The sequence below is a fragment of the Vicugna pacos genome, chromosome 16 (assembly GCF_048564905.1).
Source record: "Vicugna pacos chromosome 16, VicPac4, whole genome shotgun sequence".
Classification (NCBI taxonomy): domain Eukaryota; kingdom Metazoa; phylum Chordata; class Mammalia; order Artiodactyla; family Camelidae; genus Vicugna; species Vicugna pacos.
The window spans coordinates 34,420,037-34,446,944 of NC_133002.1; the positions used below are offsets into that span (position 1 = coordinate 34,420,037).

Genomic DNA, 26,908 nt, shown 5'->3' on the forward strand with positions numbered 1-26,908 from the left:
AAACTGGGAATTCTGTTACTCTAGATAAGTGAATGAATATTGGGATAACTAGTATTCTCTACCAAAATATGCATTAGATTTTGTATTTCTTCTATGAGGCTTGACTAATATTGATTTTAGAGCCTTTAATTTCCTTTTTTGGAGTTGGTAGCTATACTTTAATTTAATCAGCAGGGGTCACTGTTAAGTATTTCTTTCCTATTGCCTTTGTTCACCTCATCTGCCATTTCCCACCCAGATACTGAATTTGAAGCCTGTTTTCTGTGTCTTTTTTTGTGTGTGTTCTAAGCATTTAAATTCATTATGTTATTAAACTAATGCCCAGTATGGGCCAAAGATTTAAAACCTGATTAGAAAGTCAAAAATAATAGCAAAAAAAAAGGAGGGGAAAGGTTACTATTCAGATATTCTCTTAGATGATGTAATTACAATTTGCAACAGGTGGTTTCAAAGTTAGATTTCTCAGCTATGTCATTTATAGAAAAACAATTACAGTTTTATACAAAGGAACAAATGCTAATGTATGAAAAACCAAATCTGTTAGATTTTAAAAACCTGTTTAAGAGTAGCCCATCCCTAGAAGACAGGGCTGTTGCAATATCTGTTTGTTTAGGGGATGATGTCCTACCTTGAAACAAGTAATCGAGAGAGAACGATCTAGTTGCTCTCTTGGTCCCCCCCACCCCGACCATGTCCTTATAATTGTTTGTGGATAGATTATTAAATTGCATGCTGATATATCCCCAGGTTAATAGGAAACCTGGTAACCTAAGAATGTCAAATGTTTGAACAGTCACTTCCTCTACAACTGTTATATCTAAAACCATCACAAATTTGTTGTAATTCATTATAGCCTTGATCTAATTGGTTTTGACCCTTTTATATTTTGCATGAAAAATCTAGAGTTTCAATATAGCTGAAATAGTAAAATATCTAAAACATACTATTGCGTCTGTGAAACATTTATTTTATAAACAATGCCATGAACTAGAACAGAAGCCAATTGGGTTTCCTAGAAAATGTCTAAAATTATTTGGTATCTACCTCTAAGTATTTTCTAAGCTCCAGTGCTGTGTCACTTCAAATAATAAAATTTTCTGATTATGTATTAGAACTGTTAATATAAGCCTTGAGATCCTCAATATATTTGATCTGGTCCTTTGGGTCTCATTAGTATCATTAGCATTAGTATCACCTGGAGGGCTTGTTAAACTACAAATTGCCCCTCTACTTCCACCACCCCTCACACCCTGGTTCTGATTCTATAGATCTGGAATAGAGCACAGGAATGTGCATTTCTAACAAGGTCCAGGTTGATGCTGATGCTGCTAGTCAGGTGACCGCAGTTTGTGAGCGTTTGATCTTATTTTTTCTTGCAAACTTGGAGTTAGGATACATATGTGCAGAAAGAAAGGGAGGGAAATACAAATCTGGACAAATGTCCTATACACTTGGTGTTTCCCAGATACTCCCAGGACACTGTTCCTTCCCCCAATCCCCTGCCAGTGTACATTCATGTTCCCACAAAGATAACAGCATTTAATCTATATTGACTGACGCAAGGGAAGACATTAGCTGCTAGATGTGATTTCTATTCCTTTTGATATCTAGGGTTGTAGAAGTTATGTGAACAACACATAGTGATTTATATTTTTATCAATTTAAGTAGTGTTTATATTCAAGTGAGCAAAGTACCTTATTAGATGAGATATGTAGCATTTAATCAAATACTTTGAATATACAAGATAAAGAGCTTAGCAAAGTGATTATGTTTTACGTTTGTAGATTTGAGCTGGGCATAGTCTAGTAGATTGAGTGTTCAGTGATACTGTTGTATACTTACAAACTTCATTTTTCCCAGAGATCTCAAGCTCAAGATACATATTTTGTGCTAACTCAAAAAGTTCCCCAGGTCTCAACTTTGGATACCTTAGCTATCTTTGCAACACATTGTTCCTTTGTCATCAACCCTAGATTATTCAAGGTATACTTTATAACCCCTTCATATATTCTTTCCTTTAAATATACCCAGAGAAAAATTATCTTAGTGGTACAGTCTTAGAAATCATGCAATTTGAGAAGAACTTGTTTAGGAGGAAATGTGATGGCTTCGTTTTGAAAGTCGTCTTGTAGAAGTGGGATATGATTTAAAAAAAATCTTCCATTAATAAGTAGATATTTTAGGGAAGCAGATTATTCTTTGGTGTCAGATTATTTTGTAAAACATGTACATGTCAGGCAATAGCATTACTTTTATTATAATATAGTGTGTTTGCTGCACTGAACCAACTTTCCATCACAAAGTTCTGTAGCTTCTTGAAAAATCCTTTTTTATCCTTTTTTTTTTTTGGTGGTGGTGAAGATAGATAATCAGGTATTTGTTTATTTTCTTATTTATCTACTTACTTATTTTTAATGGCAGTACTGGGGATTGAACCCAGGACCTCGTGCATGCTCGGCATGCACTCTACCAATGAGATTTACCCTACCACCTCCAGGTTTTTTTTTTTTTAACTTCCACTGCCCCTGTAATCTTAGAGACCTACATCATCTTTTACTTAAACTATAATTTTAATATATTCCTTGCTACCAGTCCAAAATTAGTATTCACTGATTGCTCTCCTTTGTGGAAAAACTGGTGGCTCTGTTTAAATGTATCCATTGTGAGTTATTTGATTAATTTGTTAAATGATCACTGTGTATATCCAGAATGTATATGGTGGTGGTTATAAAGCATTACTAGTTTTCTGTATGATTTGTAAAAACTTGGAAGAGAATGTTCCCTATCCCAGGTTTGTGAACACCTCCATGAAAAAGTTAATGTGAGTTAGATTTGGAGAATGACCTTACCTTAATGGCATTTTTAAATGGTCACTCTGTGGTGATACGATTTTTAAGCTAGTAAACCTTTTGTAACTGCAGTTTCCTTACATGTAAAGTGAAGATTAAAGGTAGTATGAAGATTCATTACATTAATACATAAAAAGGCACTTAAAACAATACCCGGCACATAATATCAACCTTCTGACTGCTAGTCATTTTTCTCTGAAGACAAGGAACAAATGTCTCGGAGAAAGGTATAGCTCAAGTGGTAGAGCGCCTGCTTAGAATGCATGATGTCCTGTATTCAATCCCCAGTACCTCCTCTAAAAATAAATAAATAAATAAACCTAATTGCCGCCCCCACTGCAACAAAAATAAATAAATAAATAAATAAATAAATAAATAAATAAATAAATAAATGTATGTATGTCTCAAAGATATTTTTCAGCCTAAAGAGTCTCTGAAAATATACTTTGGCTTGTAACACCCACTGTACTTATTCACCTTTCTCCTAAGATCAGCTCTAAACTGTTGAGTTGAACATAGTAAAATGTTAAGTAACACTTGACATGATCATTTTGTTTCTGCAGATGTTCTCAAATAGCGATGAAGCTGTGATCAATAAAAAACTTCCCAAAGAACTCCTATTACGGTAAGTCTGCTTTTATGTTTTTTTGTGTGTGTATATCACATTTGCCTGTTTAAAAATCTTTTGACTTGTTTCTATATAGGTATAGGATCTAGATTATCTGAATTTTTTAATTTATTGATTCTATTGTTAAATGATCTTATTCTGTATTTTCTAGGTATGAATTAAGATATTTGAACGTTTAATTTAGTAACAATTTTCTCCCACCCAATTTGTACCTATATATTTTGTTTACTAGTTTTCCTTTTGCCCTATTCTTATACATAATGTAAAAGAGGTAGTTTATTTAATTTTAATTTTATTTTATTATAGTACTGATTTATTTTTGAAGAATGATTCTAATCTATCCCTTCCTCCCACTTCCCAGTATCAAAAATGTGTCTTATGAAGTGACTTATATTTGCAATAAAATACTGCACGTACTGAGGTGCTGTATAGAAGTGTTACAGCCTTTTAAAGATAAAAAGACAAAGTATTTGAAACTTCCCTATGTTACACTTATGATTTTACCATCCTTATGTCTCTTTATAATTGTTAAATATCTTGTAGGGAAATGTGTTGAGGCTGTGTGTTAACTGATTTTTGTCCATTAATGTTAGCATCCCTTAATGTTACCTGAAAGAATTACCATATGTGCCAAGATTATGTATTTCAGTAATTCTTCTGCATCTATTACTTGAAATTCTGTTGTAAGGGAGAGCTTTCCCTTCTGTTACATTTACTTATTTATTCAATTATTGATAGCAGTATAAACTCATGAATATTTGTCTTAATTCTGTGAGTTAAATTGTTACTGTCATTACTTATTTTGTTGTTCAGCCTTTCTGTGTCTTCTGAGTTTGTGTGTTTGGAATTTCTTCCCATGTCTGTGTATTATCTGTTTTTTAAAATGCAGTTTAATAATAAATAGCATACAACATTTGGTTTGGTTAGATTTTAAGTTAAATATTGTATCATTTGATCCAACATACATTTCTACAAGGAGAAAAATTGTGTTAGGACCATACTATTTCCTTATAAATGCAAAGCCACAGCCAAGTTACCAATGAATTAAGGAAGTGTTCTTGTTTCCTCTTAACTTTAACTTACTTTAGCTTACTTATTAATTTCCTCCTTCCCTTTTGAAATAAAGTTTATTATCAATGCTCTAGCAAGCTAGAATCCACTGTTTGCATAATGTGAAATTCAGTTAGCAGGATTGACAGTACTTCCTTTCAGAGCAGAACCATATGCATTTATTTAGGAGTACCTCTGGAAAGATGAATGTCAGTGTTTATAAGACAAAGACTCTTGTATGTTTTCCAAGAGCTACTGTAAATTTACTTGTTTCTCAAAGATTCCTTCTGAGGATGATATTGATTACTATAAAAATACAAGACTGCTTGAGCCCACACATGCCCTTTTAGCTATAAAACAAAGTACAGTTTCAAAATGAGGATTATTATTACTTACAAGGATCTGAAACTTTTTTCAACTGTTGGGGTGTTAGGTCGTAATTGTCATGTAACATGTCTGTGTGAGCTGGTAGAAGATGAACTTTCTCAACTTAGATGGAAAGAATAAATTGACTGGGACTTTTTGTCTCGAATAGGTAATCACACTATGTTGGGAGCCCCCAAGACTTCTCTGAGGTTTGGTGATTTACTCGGAGGACTCAAGATTCAGCATATAGTTATACTTGTGGAGATAATTTATTACAGGGAAAGGATACAAAACAAAATTAGCAAAGGGAAAAAGTGCATGGAGTGAAATAGAGAGGAAACCAGACATGAGCTTCTAAGAGTCCTTTCCCAGGGAAGTTAGTCACTCGGGATGTATTTCATTCCTCCAGCAGTAAGTTATGACAACAAAAGTAAAATGTTGCCATCCAAGGGTCAGCATTGCAAGCAGGCCTTTCTAAGGATAGGTCTGCTATGTTAACTTTTTTCTGCATACATGCTATCTTATATCCTATTCCAAAAAGCTTACAACATTGATGATTTGTCGTAGCTTTTAATTCAGTTCAATTGCTAGGAATTCAGGGTGGATAGGTGTGTGTGTGTGTGTTTTCCTTAAAGGCATAATGTTAAGAAAATGGACTCTGGGATCTGAACACCTGAATTCTGTCATTTACTAGCTATCAATTGAGGATTTCAGTACCTACCCCTTAGGGTTATCCTAAGAATCAAAAGCTTTGATAAATATAAAGTGATTATTAGAAGAGTGCCTGGGACATAGAAAGTGCTGTAAAAATGCTATGTATATTACTATTGGTTCTGTTTTTCACCCATAGACTATAAAATGATGTGATTACATTCTAAGACTACCAAAAGTGACCACCTCTCAACTTAAGGGTGCAAATTGGCAGATGTTCTTAAATCAAAAAACAGAAAACCAATAAGCAATCTCTTATCGAGCATTTATTTTCTAGCCTTCTCAGTTATGCAGAACAAATCAGAGAAACAGGATGCAAAGCTGAAAGATCAAATGTGCATTTTACTCAGAGGTTATATGCTCGCCTTTTCTCACGCTCTGTTTACTCTTTATTTTTTCTTTAGACACAGTTCATACAGATTTGAATATGAATAGCAGTAGATAAAAATGGGATCATAAGAGTAATGCTGATAGAGGGTCCACTGAATTTTAAGAAGCAGCTATCTGACAGTAAGGGAGAATTGTAAGAATTAATTTTAAAAAATGAACAAACCGAACAAAAACAAACACGTAGAATCAGAGACCAGAGCAGTGATTACCTGAGGAGAAGGGGGTGGTGGGGAGGACAAGAGGTGTAAAGGGAATCAACTGTATGGTAATAGGTGGAAAATAAGTCTTTGGTGTGAGACTGTTGTGGGATATACAGAAGTAGAAGTATGAATCTGTACACATGAAACTTAAACAGTTTTATAAATCAGTATTTCTTCAATTAAGAAAAAATAGAAACATTCAAAACCATGACAGCACAGGGCTGTTTATTCAAATGAAGAGACAACTTTTAGTCACTTAGTCACCTGTGAGGGTTTCACTGCATAGGATGACAATCGATGTTCTTTCTGAAAGTCATGAGATGTCAAGAAATAATTAAATTATATTCCTTTAAACCTTTTTGGTATATATCCATCTTTACAATATCATGCAGAGTATTTTCATTGCCCTGAAAATCCTCTAATCTATGCCCATTCATCTCTCCCTCTCACCGCTGGCAATCACTTATCTTTTGATCTCCGTAGTTCTGCTTTTTCCAGAATGTTATAGTTGGAATTGCCTTAAGCTTTACTATAGGAGCAAACATTCACCAAGTGCCTGCAATGTACCAGACATTACGTTGGGTATAGAAATAAACAAGAATCACTGTCCTCAAGAAGCTTGCTGAGTAGTAGAAAAGATCAACATGAAAATAATCAATATAAAGCTATATCGAGGTTTGCCTAGAGCAGTACAGTAAGTTCACATGTAGGACTTTACAACCAATCTTGGAGAGTTCGGAAGGTGCTTCCAAAGAAGTGAGATACATGAACTGAGTCTTAAAGGGGTAAGTAGCGATTAACTAGACAGAGAACGGGAGTGAGGGAGAAGGACCTTTCAGATTTGAGATAGATTATTGTTTCCCCTTTGTGGAGAGAAGCAAAGGATCTTCTGATTCAGGTATACTACAAGATTTGAGGCTTAAGCTCTTTTGCATAATACATGGTATTAGTATTTTTTCCCCTTAAGGCTTGCCTGACGAGCTAGCTGTCATTTATGATATTGTCTATATTGGAGAATTTACAAACTTTGCATTAGTCCATTAGTAAATTGGATAATTGGATGCCGCTTGTCTCTAAAATTTCATCTCCTCCCTGATTTGCTTGTTTCTTTATATTGAGATTTTAATATTGCCAAGCTTAACATTCCATTGCCTAGAGAAACAACAGCAGAATACTCTGAAGAATAAATTGGATGTTTTAGTTCTGTCAGGGAGAGACTTCAGCCCTTGTTTGGCCCCTATTACTCTTAGCAGCAACTCCTGTGCTGCCTTGATACCATGGTAGTGATGGACTATTAATAAAATATATATTAGGCACAATGCTTATGTGTAGGTTATGTATATATGTGGGATAATAGAGTTTGTGTTTTGAAGTTAAGAACCACCTGGCTATGTGAAAATACTGTCTGTTTTTTCAAGTCTTTTTTGTCTTCCTGTCATTAAGTACCATGAGGCTCAGCTTGATACTGTGAAGTTAGTTTAATAGTCTTAAAATCATATCTCTGTCTAAATCAGGGCTATCTTGGAGACAGGAGAATGTGGGTCCTCTAGGACTATCATAGAAGAAAACAATATTTAGAAAATAATCTTAAGAAATCAGGTGAAAATTTGTGAAAACAGTGTAAAATTTGTTTTTAAAAATCACTTTGTTTCCTGAGGTTTATGTGTTTCTCCATATTAATTATATTATGAGTCAAGGCTTGGATGTAAGAATTAGTTTGCAGAATGCAGGATGACCCAAGTAAATGTATGTGGCTGATAATAAGCCAGTGGCTATTGTGTGTGTTTTTGTTTTTGTTTTTTTTTTTTACTTCTCACTCCTTTGAGATTTTAATGTAGTTTTTACTTCTTTTTTTCTAACTTACTGTTTTTAAATAATTTCAGATTTACTGAAAAGATACAGAAATAGTTCAAAGAATTTCCATAAACCTTTTACTTGGATTCCCCAGATGTTACCTCACTTGCATTATCACTGTCTCTATTTTTTTTTTTTGAATCATTTGAGGTAAGTTACAGATGACACTTTTTACCCCTCAAGACTTCAGTGTGTGTTTTCTGAAAAGAAAGACATTCTCTTACATAACCACAATACAGTAATCAAAATGAGGAAATGGACATTGACATAATAATATTATCTAGTCTGTAGACCTTATCCCTATTTTACTAATTGTCCCATTCATGTTCTTTACAAATAAGGAGAAAAAAGATTTGCTTCCTGATTCAGGCTGCATCCTGGATCACAGGTTGCAATTATTTGTCCCTTCTCTTCAGATGACTTTAATTTTGAATACTCCCTCAGTCTTTCTTTGTCTTTTAGAACTTTGACAGTTTTGAAGATTATAGACCATTTATTTTATAGAATGTCCCTCATGATTAAATTCAGTTGATGCAGTTTTGTAGGAACACCACAGGAACAATGTAGTATCCTTCTCACTGTATCGTGTCATAGGCATAAGATGTCTGTTGTCCCATTCCTGTGGATGTTAACTTTGATCATTTGGTTAGAGTAGTATCTGCCAGATTTCTCTACTGTAATGTTAACATTTTCCCCTTTATAATTAGTGAATGTCCTGTGATGAAATACTTTGATAATGTAAATATCTTGTTTCTCATCAAACTTTGACTCAGTAGTTTAATTCTTGCCTGAAATAGCTATTACTGTCGTGGTTGCCAAATGGTGATTTTCTAATTCCATCATTACGTCTACATTTTATTAGTTGGAATTCCCTAAAGAAGAGTTTTTCCTTCTATCTCATTTGTTTCTTTATATATTAACATCAACATAGGCTCATAGATTCCTGTTTTATTTAGTGTGTTGTAATCCCATTTGGGTTATCCTTGTTTTAATGCTCAAAATATTCCAGATTTAGCCAATGGGAGCCCCTTACAGTTACACTCTGTGTTCTTGGAATATGTGCCCATCGTTCTTTGAATACACCCTTGTTTTTGACATAGTGAGATATTTTAGAACCTTCTTGTACTTTTCCTGACACAGTCCTGGAATCATCCATTTCTGCAGGAGCTCTGGGATTTTTTTTTTAAGTGGAGAATAGTATTTAGAAGCTAAGATCTTTACCCTAGCTATAGCCATTGCCAGTGGTTGTTCCAAACTCTGTTCTCTGGCTCTTCTTCACAGAGTCTATCCACGTTCTCAGGGCCCCCAAGTATAACCTACCCTCAGGATAAAAGCCATTAAAAAAAAAAAGGAAAGTGTCTTGTTGTCCCCTTTTCCCTATTAGTAGCTACCTGCATTTGTTCACTCTCTATTGCCTTCAGATGGTTGATTTTATATTTTGTTCAGAGTTTGTAGTTGTGTCTAGAAGGTTAGTCCAGTGGAAACTCACTCAGCCATAACCAGAAGTAGAACTGATTTCGTTTATTTTTGACTGTATAAAGCAAACGTGGTCTCAAAAGTCAGATTTGTACAAGGAGTTAGGTTCCTCCACCTTCGCCTTTCTACCTGATTCCCATCCTCCATTTTGAATCATTTAACAAGAGTTCTGACTGAAGAATGATTCTTGACCTTGACTTCTTTTGAGTATTAGATCACAAACTCATGCAGGTGCTATCTTTGACGTTCATTTTTTGTCAGTGGATATGGATTAACTAAAAGATTCATCTTGACCTAGAAATTTGAATTTGTAAATTAATGATGAAACTTTGTCATCTCTCTAGCCTGATATATTTCAGTCTATGACTGGGGGGGTTAAAAACATGTAGGTTTACTTGTTCTGCAGTTTCCTTTAAAAATATCTGAATTGGTGATCTCTGTAAATTCATGTATTTTACAAATGTTTTTGAAAGCAATAAGTTAATCACCTTCATAATATTAGTAAGAATCACCTGGAGAGAGTGTTTTAAAGAAAAAAAACTGCAGATGCCTTCTGAATCTGTAGGTCTGGACCAGGACCCAGGAATTTGTATTTCTGTCAAAAACTGGGTATATTGGTGCAGGTGATCCATGAACTACACTAGTAAACAGTGAAGCAAAAGAATAAGAACTAAACTTTGAGAAATGCCTTCATTTGAAAAGAAGTATAATAAGTGGTAAATACAAGGTGGTATCTGAGAAGCCAGGATAGGAGATTCTTAATAAGGGAGTAGTCAGTATGTCCCATATTTGAGAATTTATTGAAGACTTTTTCAGCAGCACTTATGTTTTCAGGTCACACATTGTATTAGTTAACCATAAACTGCCCTGTGTCTACATTTTTCTTTCTACAAGACTATAAGCTTCTAGAGGGCAGATATCTTGTATTATTGAATTTTTCTCTCTGCCTAACAGAGTTCTGGGTATAATTAAGAACTCTGTAGACCCTTTATGACTTGACCTTTTTTCTTCGGTGACTGTGAATTAACAAGATTAACTTTTTGGGTGTTTTTGTTTTGCTATCCAAGAACATTGTGTTTTGTTAATTATTCTTGTCTTGATTCATGTCCTTAATAGTTTTTTTTTTCCTTTTCTTAATAGTTTCTCAAGAAATAGCAAGTTTCTTAGTAAATTTCGGTAGTTTCTTAATAAATTTGTTTCTGTTTTTGCTAGTTGTAAGGAAAGCTATCAATTTTTTGCATCTTTTATCTACATTTTTAATATTAATTCTAGGAATTTTTAGTTATTTCTTAGATTGTCTATATATTTGTATCTCCTGAGAAAAAAAAACAGTTCTTCCAATATTTAGAGTAATTTCTTTTGCATCATTTTAGCCAGAAACCCCCAAAATAAATGTTGAATCCGGGTGATGCTATTGACCATTCTTGTTTTGTTCCTAACCTTACCATAGTTTTCAAAATCTGTTCCGTGTTTCCCCCAGTTATCTGCTGTTGTAGCACAGCTATAGCGATCTTTCTTCTTGTGAGTCTTTGAAACCATCCTTTATGATTTCATTCGTATAAAATCCTAGATGCAGATATTAAAGTGAAGAATATTTCTTAACCAGTCTCAAATTACAGAAAAGTTGCAGTATGGTAGAAAAAAACTTTTCTTCCTAAACCATTCAAGTGCAGACCTAATGTCCCATCAGTAGTCCTTAATATTTTATTTTGTATTTTCCAGTCGAACACATATAAGTCTAGTTTCCTCCCTTTCCAGATTTGTAACTCCCTTCTGTGTCAGTGACAGACCTATCATTATCCTTAATACATTTCGTTATTTACTTAGTCTTCCTAATTGTAATCAGTCATCCTAATTGCAATCAGTCTGCCTAATTATAATCTCCCTCTTGCGCAAGGATTCCATCTTCACCCCACTGGATTCACACACTTCATGCCAGACTAGCCCCCTCCTCTTACATGGACACTCTTCTCTTCTGCTTGTGTTCCAAAACCCATGCTGGGTTTCTCCTAAATGTGGATTCTCTGTTCACATGGCCCACGTTCTGACACCATATGATAGGTCACCCCAATGTGTGGACACCCTCACTTCTTTCAGGCTCCAACTCCTCATGCTGAATCACCTGCTTGGACGTCCTTCCCAGCCCCCTCAACCTGTGACATCCACACTAGGCTGCCCCTTCGCTCTGCTTGTCCAGTATCTCATGCTTGGTCACCCTCCTCATGGATGCTCTCCTTCCTCCTATAACTCAGCATTTCTACTCCTAAACTCAAATATATTCACAAAAAGTTATACATGTATGTTCATAGCAGAATTATTAATAATAATCAAGAAGTGGGAACAACCCAAATGTCCATCAGCTGACAAATGGATGAACAAATTGTGGTATATCTATACAATGGAATAGTATTCAGTCATAAAAAGAATGAAGTACAGATGTGTGCTACAACGTAAGTGTATAATTAAAAACACTCGAAGTGAAAGAAGCCAAATACAAAGGTCACATACTGTATTAATCCATTTATACGAAATGCCCAGAATAGACAAATTCATAGAGATGGGTGTTGTCAGGGGCTGCAGTGAGGGGACGATGAGGAGTTACTACTAATGTATACAAGGTTTCTTTTAGGGGTGATGAGAATGTTCTGAAATTAGCGATGAATGCACAACATTGTGGATGTATTAAAATTCACTGGATTGCGCTCTGTAAAAAAGTAAATTTTGTAATATGTGTGTTCTCTCTAATATACATATATAGTGTGTGTTATGTATATAAGTTTAATTTACAATAAATAATATTTACAAAAAGTGTAATAATAAAAATAGCTGTGATAATACACAATTACATAACAAATTTTATTTATATATAATTTAAAACAAAAAATTTTGTCCTTTATTGGGAGGAAGTGATGGTCTGAGCCCCATGGTAATGATAGGCTAGACAGAAAATGGATTTGATCAAGAGGTTCTTAAGAGTTATGATTGGCAATATGTTTGCTGGTTGATTTGATTTGTTGCTTATGGGGGTACATATTGGAAAGGAGTCAGAGGTGATGCCCAGTGTTTTTGCTTCCTGCCAAGTAGATGGTGGAAACACTCACTAAGATAAATAAAATAGGAGGAATGGGGTTAATGGGAGGAAAATAATGAAAATGAGTTCAGTTTTGGTAGTTGTGAATATCCGAGGAGAGATGTCAAAAGGCAGATGTATACAGGTCTAAAGCTTATCAGTATGATTTAGAAGTCATAAACATATGTATAGTGGTTAAAGCCACAAAAGAAAGACTATTATATTTAGTTCTTTTTGATTTACCAGTATCCTTGGGAAATAAGGAAACCAGAAGGAAAAGCAAGACCTCTCAGACACTGAAATGAAAAGCTTTGGGGCCAAAACATCATAGCCTAGTGATTATCCTATAGATTGGCAGCCTTTGGGTCAGATGTCCATCCGGATTCCAACAGGGCATCATCACCTGGTGGCTGATATGGTGCGAACTCTTTAGAAAAGAGCTGTGCATAACAGATGTTTAAGTTTGTCCAGATAATTGTACTCATACACATTCTTTCTTGGTTTAAATGTTCTATATTAAAGTGATTGAAGTCTTATTAGTTAGCAATATTTCATGAATATCTTAATCTAATATATGTAAATTAGTATGTCAACTATGACTGAAACCTGTTTGATTTTTATTTACTAATTAATTTGTCTTGAGCATTTGAGGTGGCTTAGATCAGGATCAATTATAATAAATATCAATAAATAATCAGGACCATGAGAAATGTAAAGAAAAGTAGAAAACCAAAGCCAAAAAGTAAAACAGATGCTCCCTTTTACGAGCCTACATGGTTGCTATAGATGGGTCCCAAATTTAGCTTTAAACTTCTTGGTAGCATAAATGAAATATTCTTAACAGAAAAGAAGAAATATACATATGATTCCATAAAAACAGCTCTTCCTTCCACTTGTTTCTAAAAGAAATTTCTCAAATAGGAGTCTAATTAAATTTGGTGGATAAAGTTCCATGGCCAAATCAGTCACAGATTTTATATGGTCACATCTTGTAGTACCCTTTATAACAGTTAAAAACAAAATAATAATGTCTAAGAATGCATTCTTCTGATCGTCCAGTTGATCCAGGGTTGCTTTCAGCTGCAAGTAATTGTAGCTCAATGTGGCTTACACAGTTAGGGAGGTTATCTCATATAAAAGGGAGTACAAAGATAGATTGGGCTACCTACATCCTAAGGTTAATTGATTTAGGAGATCTACGGTTTCATCAGCAATTTTCTCTCTGTATTCTGCTGTGAACAGCATCAGCATGGTCCTAAAACTGCTTTTCCTTATGGTCATAGGATGGATGCCAGCAAATACAGCATCCTTTGTTCACTCTGAGGGGAGAGGTGGGCTAGCATTGATAGTCCAATAAAGCCTCTTCTCAGATCTCATTAGCTCAGTTGGCTTAGACCTGAACCAATCACTGTGACAGATTAGTTAATTGGGATGAAATGGATGTTGGAGAGTCAGTCACAGTGCCCACCACAAATAGAATATTGCATACTTAACAAGAATCATGAATGTCCTTCAGATGGCTTTCTATAAATAATTATTACTATAAAGGTGGACTTTTCCTAGGATTAGGGTAGCACAAGGATTATGTTTCTTATGCAGTCTTAGAATAGAAATATTCTTAGTTGTGGTTTGATGACTGATTCCTATACTTCAAATCAGATGAATGGGTAGTAGACTTGTCCTTTTTTGATGAAAAAAGCCTAACCATGACTTCACCCCAACAAACACTGTCTACTTTTGCATTGAATTTTATTTCCTCAAGAAAAAAATCGTAATTATTTCCAGCATGTAACCAAATGGTTAATGAATTGCTTAAAATTCTGTACCACAGATCATAGCTAAGGTGATTTTTGCCTGGAAAATGTTCGTAGAAGGTGGTATTACCAGTTGCTCGACAAGGCCAAAGAAAACCCCATTAACATCCCCATGGTGCATCTCATTTAGAAATGAAGAGAAAACTTTTCAGTCAACTCAGTTTTGTTAATAATAAAGTAGTAGTAGGGGAGGGTATAGCTCAAGTAGTAGAGCACGTGCTTAGCATGCATGAGGTCCTGGGTTCAGTCCCCAGTACTTCCTCTAAGAATAAATAAGTAATCTTAATTGCCCCTCTCCACCAAAAAGAAAAAAAAGTAATAGTAACTTGTGCATCTAAGGAACTAAATAATTTAATGTGCTTCATGGGATTACCAGATATGAATAGATTAGGTTTGCATAATTTCTGCTGAATATAATCTTGGTTAAAATAGTAGTTTATTGTAAGTAGCTGGATGACAAGACTAAATTTCTGATATGTCCTCTTAATATTTCTTAATGTGAGACAAGATCATTTCAAAAATACATAGGAAATCTATTTTGCTCTCCTTCATGGTCAGGGGTGTGCATTTGGTTTATTTAAGAGCCATTTTCCATCAAGATTTGAGTTTAAAAGAAATGGTAAAGTAAGGCACAGCCCTGATTTAAGAGGTTGAAGATTATCTGATCTAGCAGGTTGTGTCTACCTGCTCTGATTCACTTAGTAATACAGAATATGTCATCTTTGTGTTCACCATAATGACCAAGTATGAGAGAGTATAGAGAGGTCTTGTAACTTAATGTATAACTTGTTCTCATCTAAAGAATCAAAGCTCAAATAAGTCCATTATAGCTACAGGTAGCATACATTGCTTTTAGCAGAGTTCCTCACAAGATCATAAATAAAACCATAATGTCATAATTAAACCTTAAGTCGTCTTATGTAAAAAAGGGGCCTTGTAAACCTGCACCTGAAGATAGTAAAGTTTCAGTGAACAAGTCCTGCAAACTGTTGGTCTCTTATGAGAAATAAGAAGTTTGCAACTTTGAAAATGTAGTTTATTTTCTGCCAGATAGTAGACAAGTATTAGAACCCTAAATTCAGTAACAAAAAAGAAGCAGACTCACAGATACAGAGAATAAACTAGTGGTTACCAGTGGGAAGAGGGAAAGGGGGAAGAAGCAATATAGGGTTAGGGGATTAAGAGGTACAAACTATTAGGTATAAAATAAGCTGCAAAGGATATATTGTACAGTACAAGGAATATAGCCAATATCTTATAATTATATATGAAGTGTAACCTTTAAAACTTGTGATCACTATATTGTATACCTGTAACTTACATAATCTTGTACAGCAACTAAACTGCAATTTTTTTATTTTAAAAAGAACAACAACAAAAATAAACAAACAAAAAAGAACCCTAAATTCAAGCAGGCTTTATAAAACTCATGGTGGCCAAAAATCTGTATCCGGTGCCTTAAAAAATTTTTTTAGCAAATAAAATATGTTACTTGTGAGCCCAACACTTTTTAAAAAAATAAAAGGAATGAACAAATGGCTTCCTTATTCCTGCTCTCTCAGCAACACCCCCCACAAAAAGCCTGTTTTTCCCCCACAAAAGTAACATATATCCTGTTATATCTAGATATATGATGTGCACAACACTTACATGCATGCGTTCATGTATACATAGTTTATATTTCTCAAAAATGAAAACATGATATGAACACTTATACAACTTGCTTTTGTTCCTGTCATTTAATAATCATTGACATCTTTTTTAAGTCAGTTCATGTAGCTGTACTTCATTTTTATAATGGCTGCTAACTACAAGAAGAAGAGAAGGGAAGACAGTCAGAGGGGGCTGGGCCAGAGAAGGCCTGGGATGGGGGCTGGGCAGAGGGGCTGAGTTGAGGGAGCTGAGCCAGAGGGGAAGCAGGGGCCACGAGGTGGTATTGAGGAACAATGAAGGAAGATGAGGGGGCTCCAGCGTGGGTGTTTTAGGGGAGGCAAAGGGGGTGGCAGCCCACCTGCCAGGCCCTCACCCATTTGACATGGCCCCAGAGTAGAGAGAACCACAGCCTGGTTCCTGATGGCACAGATTTGACTGTGATGGGGATAAACAGTGGAAATGTTTCCCTATTGAGAGCTAAGGAAACTTGCTGAAATAGACCAAATCAAACATTCTGATAACTGTCTTTACTCATACTTTTGCTTCTACAGGACATAGTATGTATGTTTTTTTATTTTAATGGGCACTATCGAATTACTTTACAAAAGTCATGCCCGTAGATATCCTCATGATGTGAATGAAATTATTCATTTTGTTAAGCCCTCTTCAGGACCATGCTATGCTTTTTAATTTATTTAATATAAAGAACTACATTAAGAGGTATTGCTGAGGTAGGTTGGGGATATTTGTCATAAGACTGAATCCAAAGTAAGTTTGGAATAAATTATTTTTGCAGAACATACCACGGATAACCGTATCCCAAAATCTACTCTCAGTATTTACGTTAACAGCCAGCCCCATGTTCTCTTCCAGGGATCTAGTATTAAGGGTTTGGGTTTTCTCTTTCTTTTTTATACAGCAGTAAGATTTATTTATAATTAGTCCCTGTCTTCTTCCACACGTTTCAGAAACCTGGCCAAGGTCTTTTTGCTTCCTGAGATTCCTTATGTTGACTGAGGAAGATGAGACCTCCTTTGCTTAAACGTGGGCACCCTACAGCTAGGCCATTTTTCCAACAATCTGTTGATAGGAGATGGGGTAGGGGTGGGGGGCGATTACTGAAGTAGTCAAGCAGGATCCTTCAACAATAGCACACCTTTTATTCCAGCTCAGTTTTCTCATTTCTGTGATCTTAGCCATTCTGATTATAGACATATGCATTCTTAGAAGGAACTATGTAAAGGGTTTAAGTCTAAGGTACCTCGCCTGAAGATGATGAAAAACAGGACGGTGCTAAGTACATTTAGTTTATTGTTCTGGCCTATCATATAGAGATATCAATATCATTTCTCCTTGATTTATCTTACAAATGCATATTTATAAGTATAAGAATATTTTTATTTGGGTTAATGATACTATATTTGAAGAATGAATGCTCACTGTGAGTCTACCCCTCCCCCAATCTCCTCCTTTCTCTCCCTCCATTCCCCCCAAATATCTGTAGTTAAAACCCTGGCAGCTTTTCCCATTAGTTCTTACATTTGGCATTCTAAAGGTAATTGTCTCTACAGTCAAGTACATAGATTGAAGTCAGAGGTTACTAAGTAATAGCAGACATTTAGACAGATGACTTGTGGAGTGTAGAAGGGACTTAAGCACTGAGGCTTACTATATCCGTCTTACCAGGGAGCCAGATCAGGTCTGGAAAGTCCAAGCTCTTATTACTTGAATAGAGGAGCACAGCAACTGTGTTTTTAATGTACCATATGTCAGAATCCAGGTAAAAACCTAAGTCATGGGAATTTTGACGTTTAGAACCCCAGGCAGTACATTCTAAGAACAGAATTATGATTTTTGAGTTGTATGCTTCATAGTCTTCTAGGTCTCCAGCCTGAGGTTTCATGTCTATCTATTATGCTTTCTTCTGTGAAGAATCTTGCTAACTATGATCATTATCTGTAAAATTTCTCACTTGTGCCTCCACCATATGTAATATTATGTTTTACACATATATGAATTGCTGAGGGATTAGTAGTGATTTGCTGGAAACAATATCTTTAGATTATGAAACTCCACATAAAGGTAGTATATAGTGGATGACAGGGAAAAGCAGCAGCATTTAAGCAATACAAGAATGCTTTTTGCATTAGATAAGCTTATTTTAAGAATTGAGGTACTTAGATTGGAAGTATATGTATTTATTTGGGAATGGAGTTGGTAATCAGTGTTAAAGAAGGTGGGAGATTTATTTTACTAAGGAGAGCCATCAGGGTGTGGTAGCAAGGCTGACTCAAGAGAAGAAGAAGGGTATCCAGCCTTTCCATCTATGGTCAGATGTACAAAATGTGGTATATTTATACATTGGAATAGTATTCAGCATTAAAAAGGAAGGAAATTCTGATACATGGTACAACATGGATGAACCTTGAAGACATTATGCTAAATGAAATAAGCCAGTCACAGAAGGGCACGTGCCATATGGTTCCACTCATATGAAGTACCTAGAGTAGTCAGATTCACAGAGGAAGAAAGTAGAGTGGTGGTTGCCATGGGTTTGGGGGAAAGGCGAAATGAGGAGTTACTGTCCAGTGGGTACAGAGCTTCAGTTTGTGAAGATGCAGAAGTTCTGGCAATGGATGACGGTGCTGATTGCACAACAGTGTGAATGTACTTAATGCCATTGAACTACACACTTAAAAATGGTTAACTGGTAAGTTTTATATTATGTATATAATCCAATTTTTTTAAGTTTCAAAAAAACTTTAAATTAATTTACTTTAAAAGGCATGCTATATTTTTACTTTTTGCCACTAGCAGAAGACCTTCGCTTGTTACTCAGATCAAAATAATCTTTAAGGGTGTTTATGAAGAAGGAGAACTTCTAAGCAGAAGTGACCCATTCACTTTATTCCCAGGATGCTTTGACCTGTTTTTACAGGTGGCTTATAATGTAGAGCATTATCATACTTTAAGCAAATTAATTATTTCAAATAATAATTCTTCAAAATAAATATTTAACCTCTCTAGAGCAGAAAAATTTTAGGTGGTGTTTCCTGACATTGATGTGTTAAATGAGTTTTATAATTTTCCATATCAGAATTAAATATATAGAGATTTAACATTTTATAGTTACTATGTTTTAGGTGTAGTTTATCAGTATTATTTTATCTTTTTCCCTTATAACTGTAAAATTCTTTGTTAAGAGATCCTTCCCCTAACCTATTTCTTTTGATAACCAGTGTGAAAATTGTTTTTTTACTTAAAAAAAATTATCTGTAGGAACATCTTATCATCTCTTGACGTGAATAATTGAAATTTTGTGGTACTGATATGTACATTATCAAGGCAAAGATTACTTTCTGCCCCTATGTTTTATATGGGCAGTATTGTTTTTATAAATTGCTCCAGCTTTCTGTGTGATTGTTTAAAAGAACTTCTGCCTTTTTGTGCATGTGTTAACATAGCCAATTATTTATAGACAAAAATTGAGAAGCTACTTTATCATATAATAAAGTTTTTCTCCATCTCTTTTTAGGATATTTTCTTTTCTGGATGTTGTTACCTTGTGTCGCTGTGCTCAGGTCTCCAGGGTAAGGACGACTGACATGATTACAAGGGCATCCCACCTGACACTGATGATAATCAGCTTCTGTAGTAGGCGAACCATTTACTTCAGATGTTAGTTGTATATTGTGTTTTCAAGGAGGTTGTTTCACGTGCCTTTCCCAAACCTGAATTCTCCTGTATGTACTGTCTCTAACTTTAATTTTTTGAAACTCTTTACTATTTGTATAATACAAAGAGAGGAAACATTTTCAAGGAAAAAATATTAAACAACATGCAAATTGAAAGGTTAGGCTTTACTCAAAATTGTCATAAAATAGTGTTTCATTATGTTTTCCTAGTTCATTTTATGTACATACCTGGAAGGCTCCTGAGGGTCTAATTCTCATGTTACCTCCCTATATTTTTTTTCTCAGAAGATAATAACCAGAGTTTAACTTTTTAGAAATTGTAGAGCAAACCATATTCTATTCTCAGAGTCAGTTTATGAATTACGCTTATTCATTTTTGTCAGTTGACATTGGTGTGACAAAAGAGTGAAACATCATAATCTTATTGCTGCCATTAATATTAAGGATAGAATCTCTGTTGTGGGAAAACTGCTTTATGAACCATTCCTGGTCTCTTTTGTGTAATAATCCAGATGTGTAATAATTAACTTAATAAAATGAATGAGTACCTACAATTTTTTTTTTTACAAACTGGACAGTGGCTTTTTGCTTGTTTATTTAACAGATATTTATTGGAAACCTACTGTGTACCAGGTACAGTCTTAGGTGCTGAATATGTAACATGGTTGTATCATAGACTGTTGAGTTTATCTTTATAAGTAGGCCCATGTTTTCCTTCACATTTCCAACACTGATCCCCTCACACACACATGCACACACACAAACACATACACACACAAAACTTGCCATAGAAAATTCACCTTGAATTCCGAAGTTTAATGAAGTTTCTGCATCTTAAAAGCCATACTAAATCTGTGTACCAGCTGTTTTGGAAACAGCCAGTAGTACTTTGATGATTTCTATTCATGACATTTCTGTTCCTGATAGTGGTAGACATGGCTGGTACAAATGAGTGGGATTTCCTTGCTGTCTCCATAGGAAGCTCCATATGAACTGAAAAACAAAACCAGTGTCTAAACCTATTTAATTGCAGAGGCTCATCTCAGGAATGTTGATTTGAGTGAGCTTTGATGGTTGTTTTCATTTGCAGGTTCCTCTTCCCTCTTAATATGTTTTAGCTTAAAAGGAAGCACAAAGCCAGTTTTCATTAAATCTGAATAGTTAGTATATAGGTAGTTATCCTGTTATTTTCTATACTTGAATATTTAGGTAATTTGCTTTTAAAAGAGACTCTGAAAGAGGGGAGGATATAGCTCAGCAGTAGAATGCATGCTTAGCATGCATGAGATCCTGGGTTCAATCCCCAGTACTACCACTTAAAAAATAAATAAATAGATAACCCTAATTACCTCCCTCCACCAAAAAACTTTTTTAAAAACTCTAGAGAGGTACTTGTCATTCCTAATTTTAGTCTCAGTTTAGCATGTTTCCTGCTTGCTGGAGAAAGTAGTATAAGGAAATGAAAAATACCAAACCAAATCAGAGGTATATTTAGCCCTAGTAAACACACAGTCTTCAAAAAGTTTTGTCTCCATGACTAGCCATGTTAGAAACCATTGGAAAAACATGAAGCCACAAGAAGAAAAGTTAACACTGAAATCCTGAGGAATCTTTAAGATTTCTGGAATGACAACTTTGTTTACCCTCATACCCCTGACATATTTCTTGCTGACTGTGTGACAGTTACCCTGGAGCTTATAAGTATATACACAGTTTCCCTTTAGAATTGCAGTATCACATCTGCATTTTGATTTGTTGTAATAAGAGATGATATTAGAAGTTTATAACTCAATAGTATTAAAACTTTTGTTTACACTTTAAATTTAATAGGGAAAACTTTTAAAGGCTTTCTGATTAAAATACAGAATGATCCACAACAAGTTAACTCTTATTTGGGTCATTTTTCACCTTGTCCTGAAAAGTTCAAAAGTTTAGAAACTTTCTTGCCTCCCTTTAGCTTATTAAAGAAATTAATGAGAAGTCTCAAAACTTTCTCTGTTTTAAAATTACCACTGAATCAAGTCAAAGGGCAAAATGACCAATTGAAAACCCTATCTGAGTGAGCAAAAATGGTGATGAGGAAAGCATTAAGTCTCTGTCATGAATACACAGAAATGATGGCGCCTTTTCTAAGCCCAGGTCACCACATCACAGTTTCAGGTCCAACCAAGTGATGCTATGGATAGCAAATATATATTGAATGTAGTATATATACTGAAGACAGTACATTCAGAATACTGTTTTCTTTCTTTGGTTTCGCCCTCACCTTATTGAGGGGTAGAATAACAGATTTGCTTTTCATCAACTGAATTATCTCATTTTGAGATTAGAAACTCCAGTAAGAAAACAGTTTCTGGCCGTGATACTTATCACAACTTGTCCTTTCCCCAGCCTCCTAACGTAAGATCTTTTGTAGCTGCTAATTTCTGTACCTGCTCATTTATGAGGTAATCTACTTGGAGATTCAAGTATGAATCAGAAAGAAGACAGAGCTTTTGGGATTTAATAGTATGGGGTGGCCTGGGAAATTTTTTGGTCAATTTCATATTGAATAATTTCCATTATTGGTAGGTTGAATTGTGAACTTTAATATTGCTGACTTTTCCCCTTTGTCTCAACTTCTACTCATTCTTTTTCTTCAAAATAGGCCTGGAATGTTCTGGCGCTGGATGGCAGTAACTGGCAGCGAATTGACCTGTTTGATTTCCAGAGGGATATTGAGGTATAATTATGTGGTGTGTGGCCCCATTTCTCTCGTTAGAATGTAATTACAGCATGGAACAGATTAGCCCCAACCATATAAATCTCCTTTCCCTGGAGAGAGAAACTATTAATTTTAGTGCATCTGAACTTCATGGGAGCCTGCTGTGTTCCCAAAAACTTCTTCAGTTTTTGAGAATAAGCAGAATTATTTTACTGAAATCATACCAAGTTATGTAGTGTTCATGAGACTCAAAAACTTTTTTATTTTTGTGGTGGAAATGTGAACCTGTGTTTGCTCATTTTAAGGTAGTCTTTTTATATTTGTTTATTGAAAAATAAAGTTAGCAACATGTTGAAGCACATTTGCATGATTTCTTCTTGATTAGCATTTTGGGTTCTTGGGTAGCCTACAGATAGTTTTTGTGGAGAATAAAGAAAGAATAAAGCCAAAGTCATTTATTGGATTGTTTGTACTGTGGAGAGATTTTTTCCTTTCTCACTTCTCCGTCATATTTCATCTCTTAGTATTGCCTGTTTTCTCCAAAATGGAGAATGATAATAGCTGAAACTTAAACTTTAACCTGAATTTGAGCTCCTTGGTTTTCTTATCAGGAGAGGAAATAATAACTTCCTCACTGTGTTATAAGGATTAAGATGAGATTTATATTTTTTTTCAGTTGGATTTTTTTTTAAGTTCTGGTGGATCTTAGTTGCTTGAGGATCCATGTAAGAAGTTAAAAAAAAAAACAACAAAAACCTCACATGAACTTTTCATTATCTTCATAAAGTGCTTTTAAAATATTGCCCACTGACATTATGCTGGATTTTTATGTTTTCTTGACAATTCTCTAATCTTCATGGATGTGAATGTTTAAAGCAACGTGACCCACAGAATCATTCAGCAAGATTTTGTTCACTGTTCACTGAGCCTCTGCTGCATTTAATGTACTACAGGAAATCATTTAGAAAGGACACAGAAACAGCAGTTAATGTCCTTTAGAAGTTGCAGTTTAACCAGGGGAGAAGTCTACATTAATGTAGTGACACGAGAACTGCAGAGCACCATTTCCGCAAATACATAATGTCTTACAAGATGAACAAAATAAATAATAATATAGGTTTAGGCATGATTCAAGTAGATGGATTAATCGGAAAAGCTTTCTCATAGTAAGTTGAAATTTCCCCATTGATTTAATTAGATCTTTAAAAAGGAGTAGAAACCAGTTAAAAATGAGAATGTGTTCTTTTCAAAAACAACATGATGGGTTGTCTTTTTTATCTTTTGTTTTTTTAACAGGGCCGCGTAGTGGAGAATATTTCAAAAAGATGTGGGGGCTTTTTACGAAAGTTAAGTCTTCGGGGGTGTCTTGGAGTAGGAGACAATGCATTAAGGTAAAAACATACCTATTGATTAACTGATCTTCTTGACTGAAGTAAAGAACAACACCGAGCCGCACCATCTCACCCAGAAAAGGCTAGAATAGTTTTCATCTTCCTACTCAGAGAATAAAAGAACAAGTGCTCTTCCCCCAAAAGCCAGATTCCCTGTATTATAAATGGTTCTCTTGGAGCCTTGTAAATTTTTTTAACTTTTCTTTCTCAAAGTTAGGATAATTTTAACTGGTTGACAAAAAGATCGATGTTCAAAGTTCATGGTTGAAAATTAATTTATTGTAAACTGTGTTTGTACCAACATCCAATATTACCATTATTGATATCTTTTATTATTATTTTTAATGCTGAGAATTGTGCCCATTTCACTTCAGTCTCTTTTGTTTGTTTCTTTCCTGTAAGGACCTTTGCACAAAACTGTAGGAACATTGAAGTACTAAATCTGAATGGGTGTACAAAGACTACAGATGCGTAAGTAATTTATGTTTCAGAAGGGTAAGTCATAGCCCCTTATGTCCTGCCTATCCTAGCTTTAAATGCAGGCTACTAAGTATATTTAGCAAATTTCATTTTGATCTTATAGATGTTTTAAAAGGAGAAAGAGACATTAAAGTTAGAAATAGAACAAGAAACTTATTTAGGAATTGGGCACAAATTCTGTCTTAATATTTAAAGTAAAACTTTAAAATTGTAGTGTGCAGTAAGAAATAATAATAATATAAATTACTATGACTGCTTATATTTCAAGAAGATATTAGTAGCTATCATTCAAAAGACACAATGAACAGATGATTCTGTAAGAAGATGTAAAAGCTTAAACACAGGACTAAATAGCTTATAATAATCAATATAGAGACTGTTTCTTAAATGACTCTTTAAATATACAATGTCTTGTGTCAGTCATAATTTAAAAGAAACGAAACATCCATTCATAAGAGTTTAGTGTCACAGACCCAATAGACATAGAAGGTAGATATAAAAAACATTCAGCCCAAGGATCTGTTGGTAATAACATGTATCAGATAGCATTTAAATATTATGTAGGGAAGTTGTGGCCTATTAGGAGGTGAAATGAAGCCACTGAAGAAACATGTTTACACAGGGAGGGGCCTGGATTATTCAGTGAATCTTCCTGTTCTTCAAAAAGGCCTCAAAAAAGAGATGGGCTCTTTAGAATTGCTTGAATGAAGGAAAGTGGAAGACACTCCAAGCACAGGGTACATACACATTGTTTGTTTTATTCCTTTCTTTGAGGCCACAACTTGTTAACTTTTAATTCAAGAAAATGTCTGAAAGACAAGGACTGTGGTTATTAATTAATTCTACCTAAAACATATTATTCATGTAAATTGATTTGGAAACCAATGAGAGACAAATTTACTAACCCCTCCCCAACCATAAATTTATACCAATAACCTGACACTTACTTTAGATAATATATATCCATATTTACTTATATTTTCATCATCAGAAATGAATGAAAATGATTACTTGTGAGGAGAGAGAAAACATGGAGACAGGAATGAGAAGGAGACATCTGAAATACCATGTTTTACCTTAATAGCCATGTAAATGTTTTACATAATTGAAACATGAATTAAGAAAGAAATCAAAGCAGTCCTTAACATAAGTGCATTAACTTTATCACTCCTTTAAAAAGAAAACTTAATATCTTAAAAATTGTCAAATAACCACTAGCACAATTTAAAAGAAAAATGATACAACCTAAAAATCAAAGACAGAGACTTCTGATAATGACAGTTAACTGCCCTCAAGTTATAAACAGCTATAAAACTGTACAAAACACAGAGAACAAGCAGTTTGAGATGCTGGAAAACATGCATAGCAGGACTGAGAAACAATGAGGGTGAGCCCTATGATTACCCCAGCTTTCTGCCTGGTAGCATTTTCCATGTAACAGCACAAGGAGAAGGAACCCAAGCAGAGCACAGAGTTCTGGCTGATTTGAAGAGAAAGAGATTGAAGTTCAGGGAGACCAGAGTGGCTCGCTTTGTGTCTTGGGAGGGGGAACTACTCAAAACAGGGCTGCAGATATCTACATAAATTTGGCTGAATAGTAAACTATATTTGCACAAATTGAGTCCCCACAAAGCTGGGCAAAGGACATCTAATAAGTTAAAGAGCAATTACTGAGATTGCCAGAGCTTAAATAAAGCTGGGAAAGTTCTAACTACCCCAAATGGAGAAGGCTCATTGAACACCTTGGGACATTTAATAGAGAGTGCAGAAAAGTCACATCTTGTTAGTGGAGCTAAACTAGACCTGCCCTAATAAAGGTTAAAAGGAAAATTTTAGCATCAGTTTGACCAAGAACTAACTTAATTGCCTGCCAAATCAAAACTCAGTGTTCTTTAAAGGGAGACACAAAATTTCCAGCATTCAATAAAAAATTACAGTATCTACAGAGAAGCAGGAAATGATACTAAGAAGAACCAGAAAAAAAAACAGTCAATAGAAACAGACCTAGAAAGAACAGATTATAAAATATGACCAATAAACGGTTTAAAAAAAATTACAAATATGCTCAAGACTATAAGAAAACATAAAAATAATATGGAGATTAAAAGGATGGGAAAAGATACACTGTCACAAATACTAATCACAGGAAAGTTGATGTGGTTGTTAATATCAGATGATGTAAACTTCAGGAAAAGGAGTAGATGGAAAAAATACTAAATAGTACCCTGCTCTTTCAGTGAAGATAAAACAAGTAGACCAAAAAAACCAGTAAAGCTATAGAAGACTTGAACAACACTATCAATGAACTTGTCCTAATTGACATTTATAGAATACTATACCAGAAAATACCAGAATAAGCGTTCTTTTCAAGTGCACTTGGAATATTCAATAAGAGACACCAAATAATGAGCCATAAAACAAGCTTCAGTAAATTTAGGATTGAAATCATATTGAGTACGTTCTATGGCCTCAACAGAATTAAATTAGAATTAAAGTAGGAATCAGATAATACATATCTGGAAATTTTGAATATTAAATATCACCTGAATAACCACGCATCAAGGAATAAATTACAA

At 34.7% G+C, this 26,908-nt stretch overlaps 1 protein-coding gene across 5 annotated transcripts in view; it reads left to right on the plus strand.

The window, feature by feature from the left end:
- Window positions 1-26,908, plus strand: part of FBXL20 (F-box and leucine rich repeat protein 20) — an 89,564-nt gene that overhangs the window by 36,536 nt on the left and 26,120 nt on the right. For all 5 annotated transcript variants that reach the window (XM_072938807.1, XM_072938809.1, XM_072938808.1 and 2 more), the window contains exons 2-6: window positions 3,414-3,475; window positions 19,598-19,652; window positions 22,405-22,479; window positions 23,758-23,852; window positions 24,255-24,323. In XM_072938807.1, the coding sequence (XP_072794908.1) occupies window positions 3,414-3,475; window positions 19,598-19,652; window positions 22,405-22,479; window positions 23,758-23,852; window positions 24,255-24,323 (356 nt within the window). The remainder of the gene's footprint in view (window positions 1-3,413; window positions 3,476-19,597; window positions 19,653-22,404; window positions 22,480-23,757; window positions 23,853-24,254; window positions 24,324-26,908) is intronic.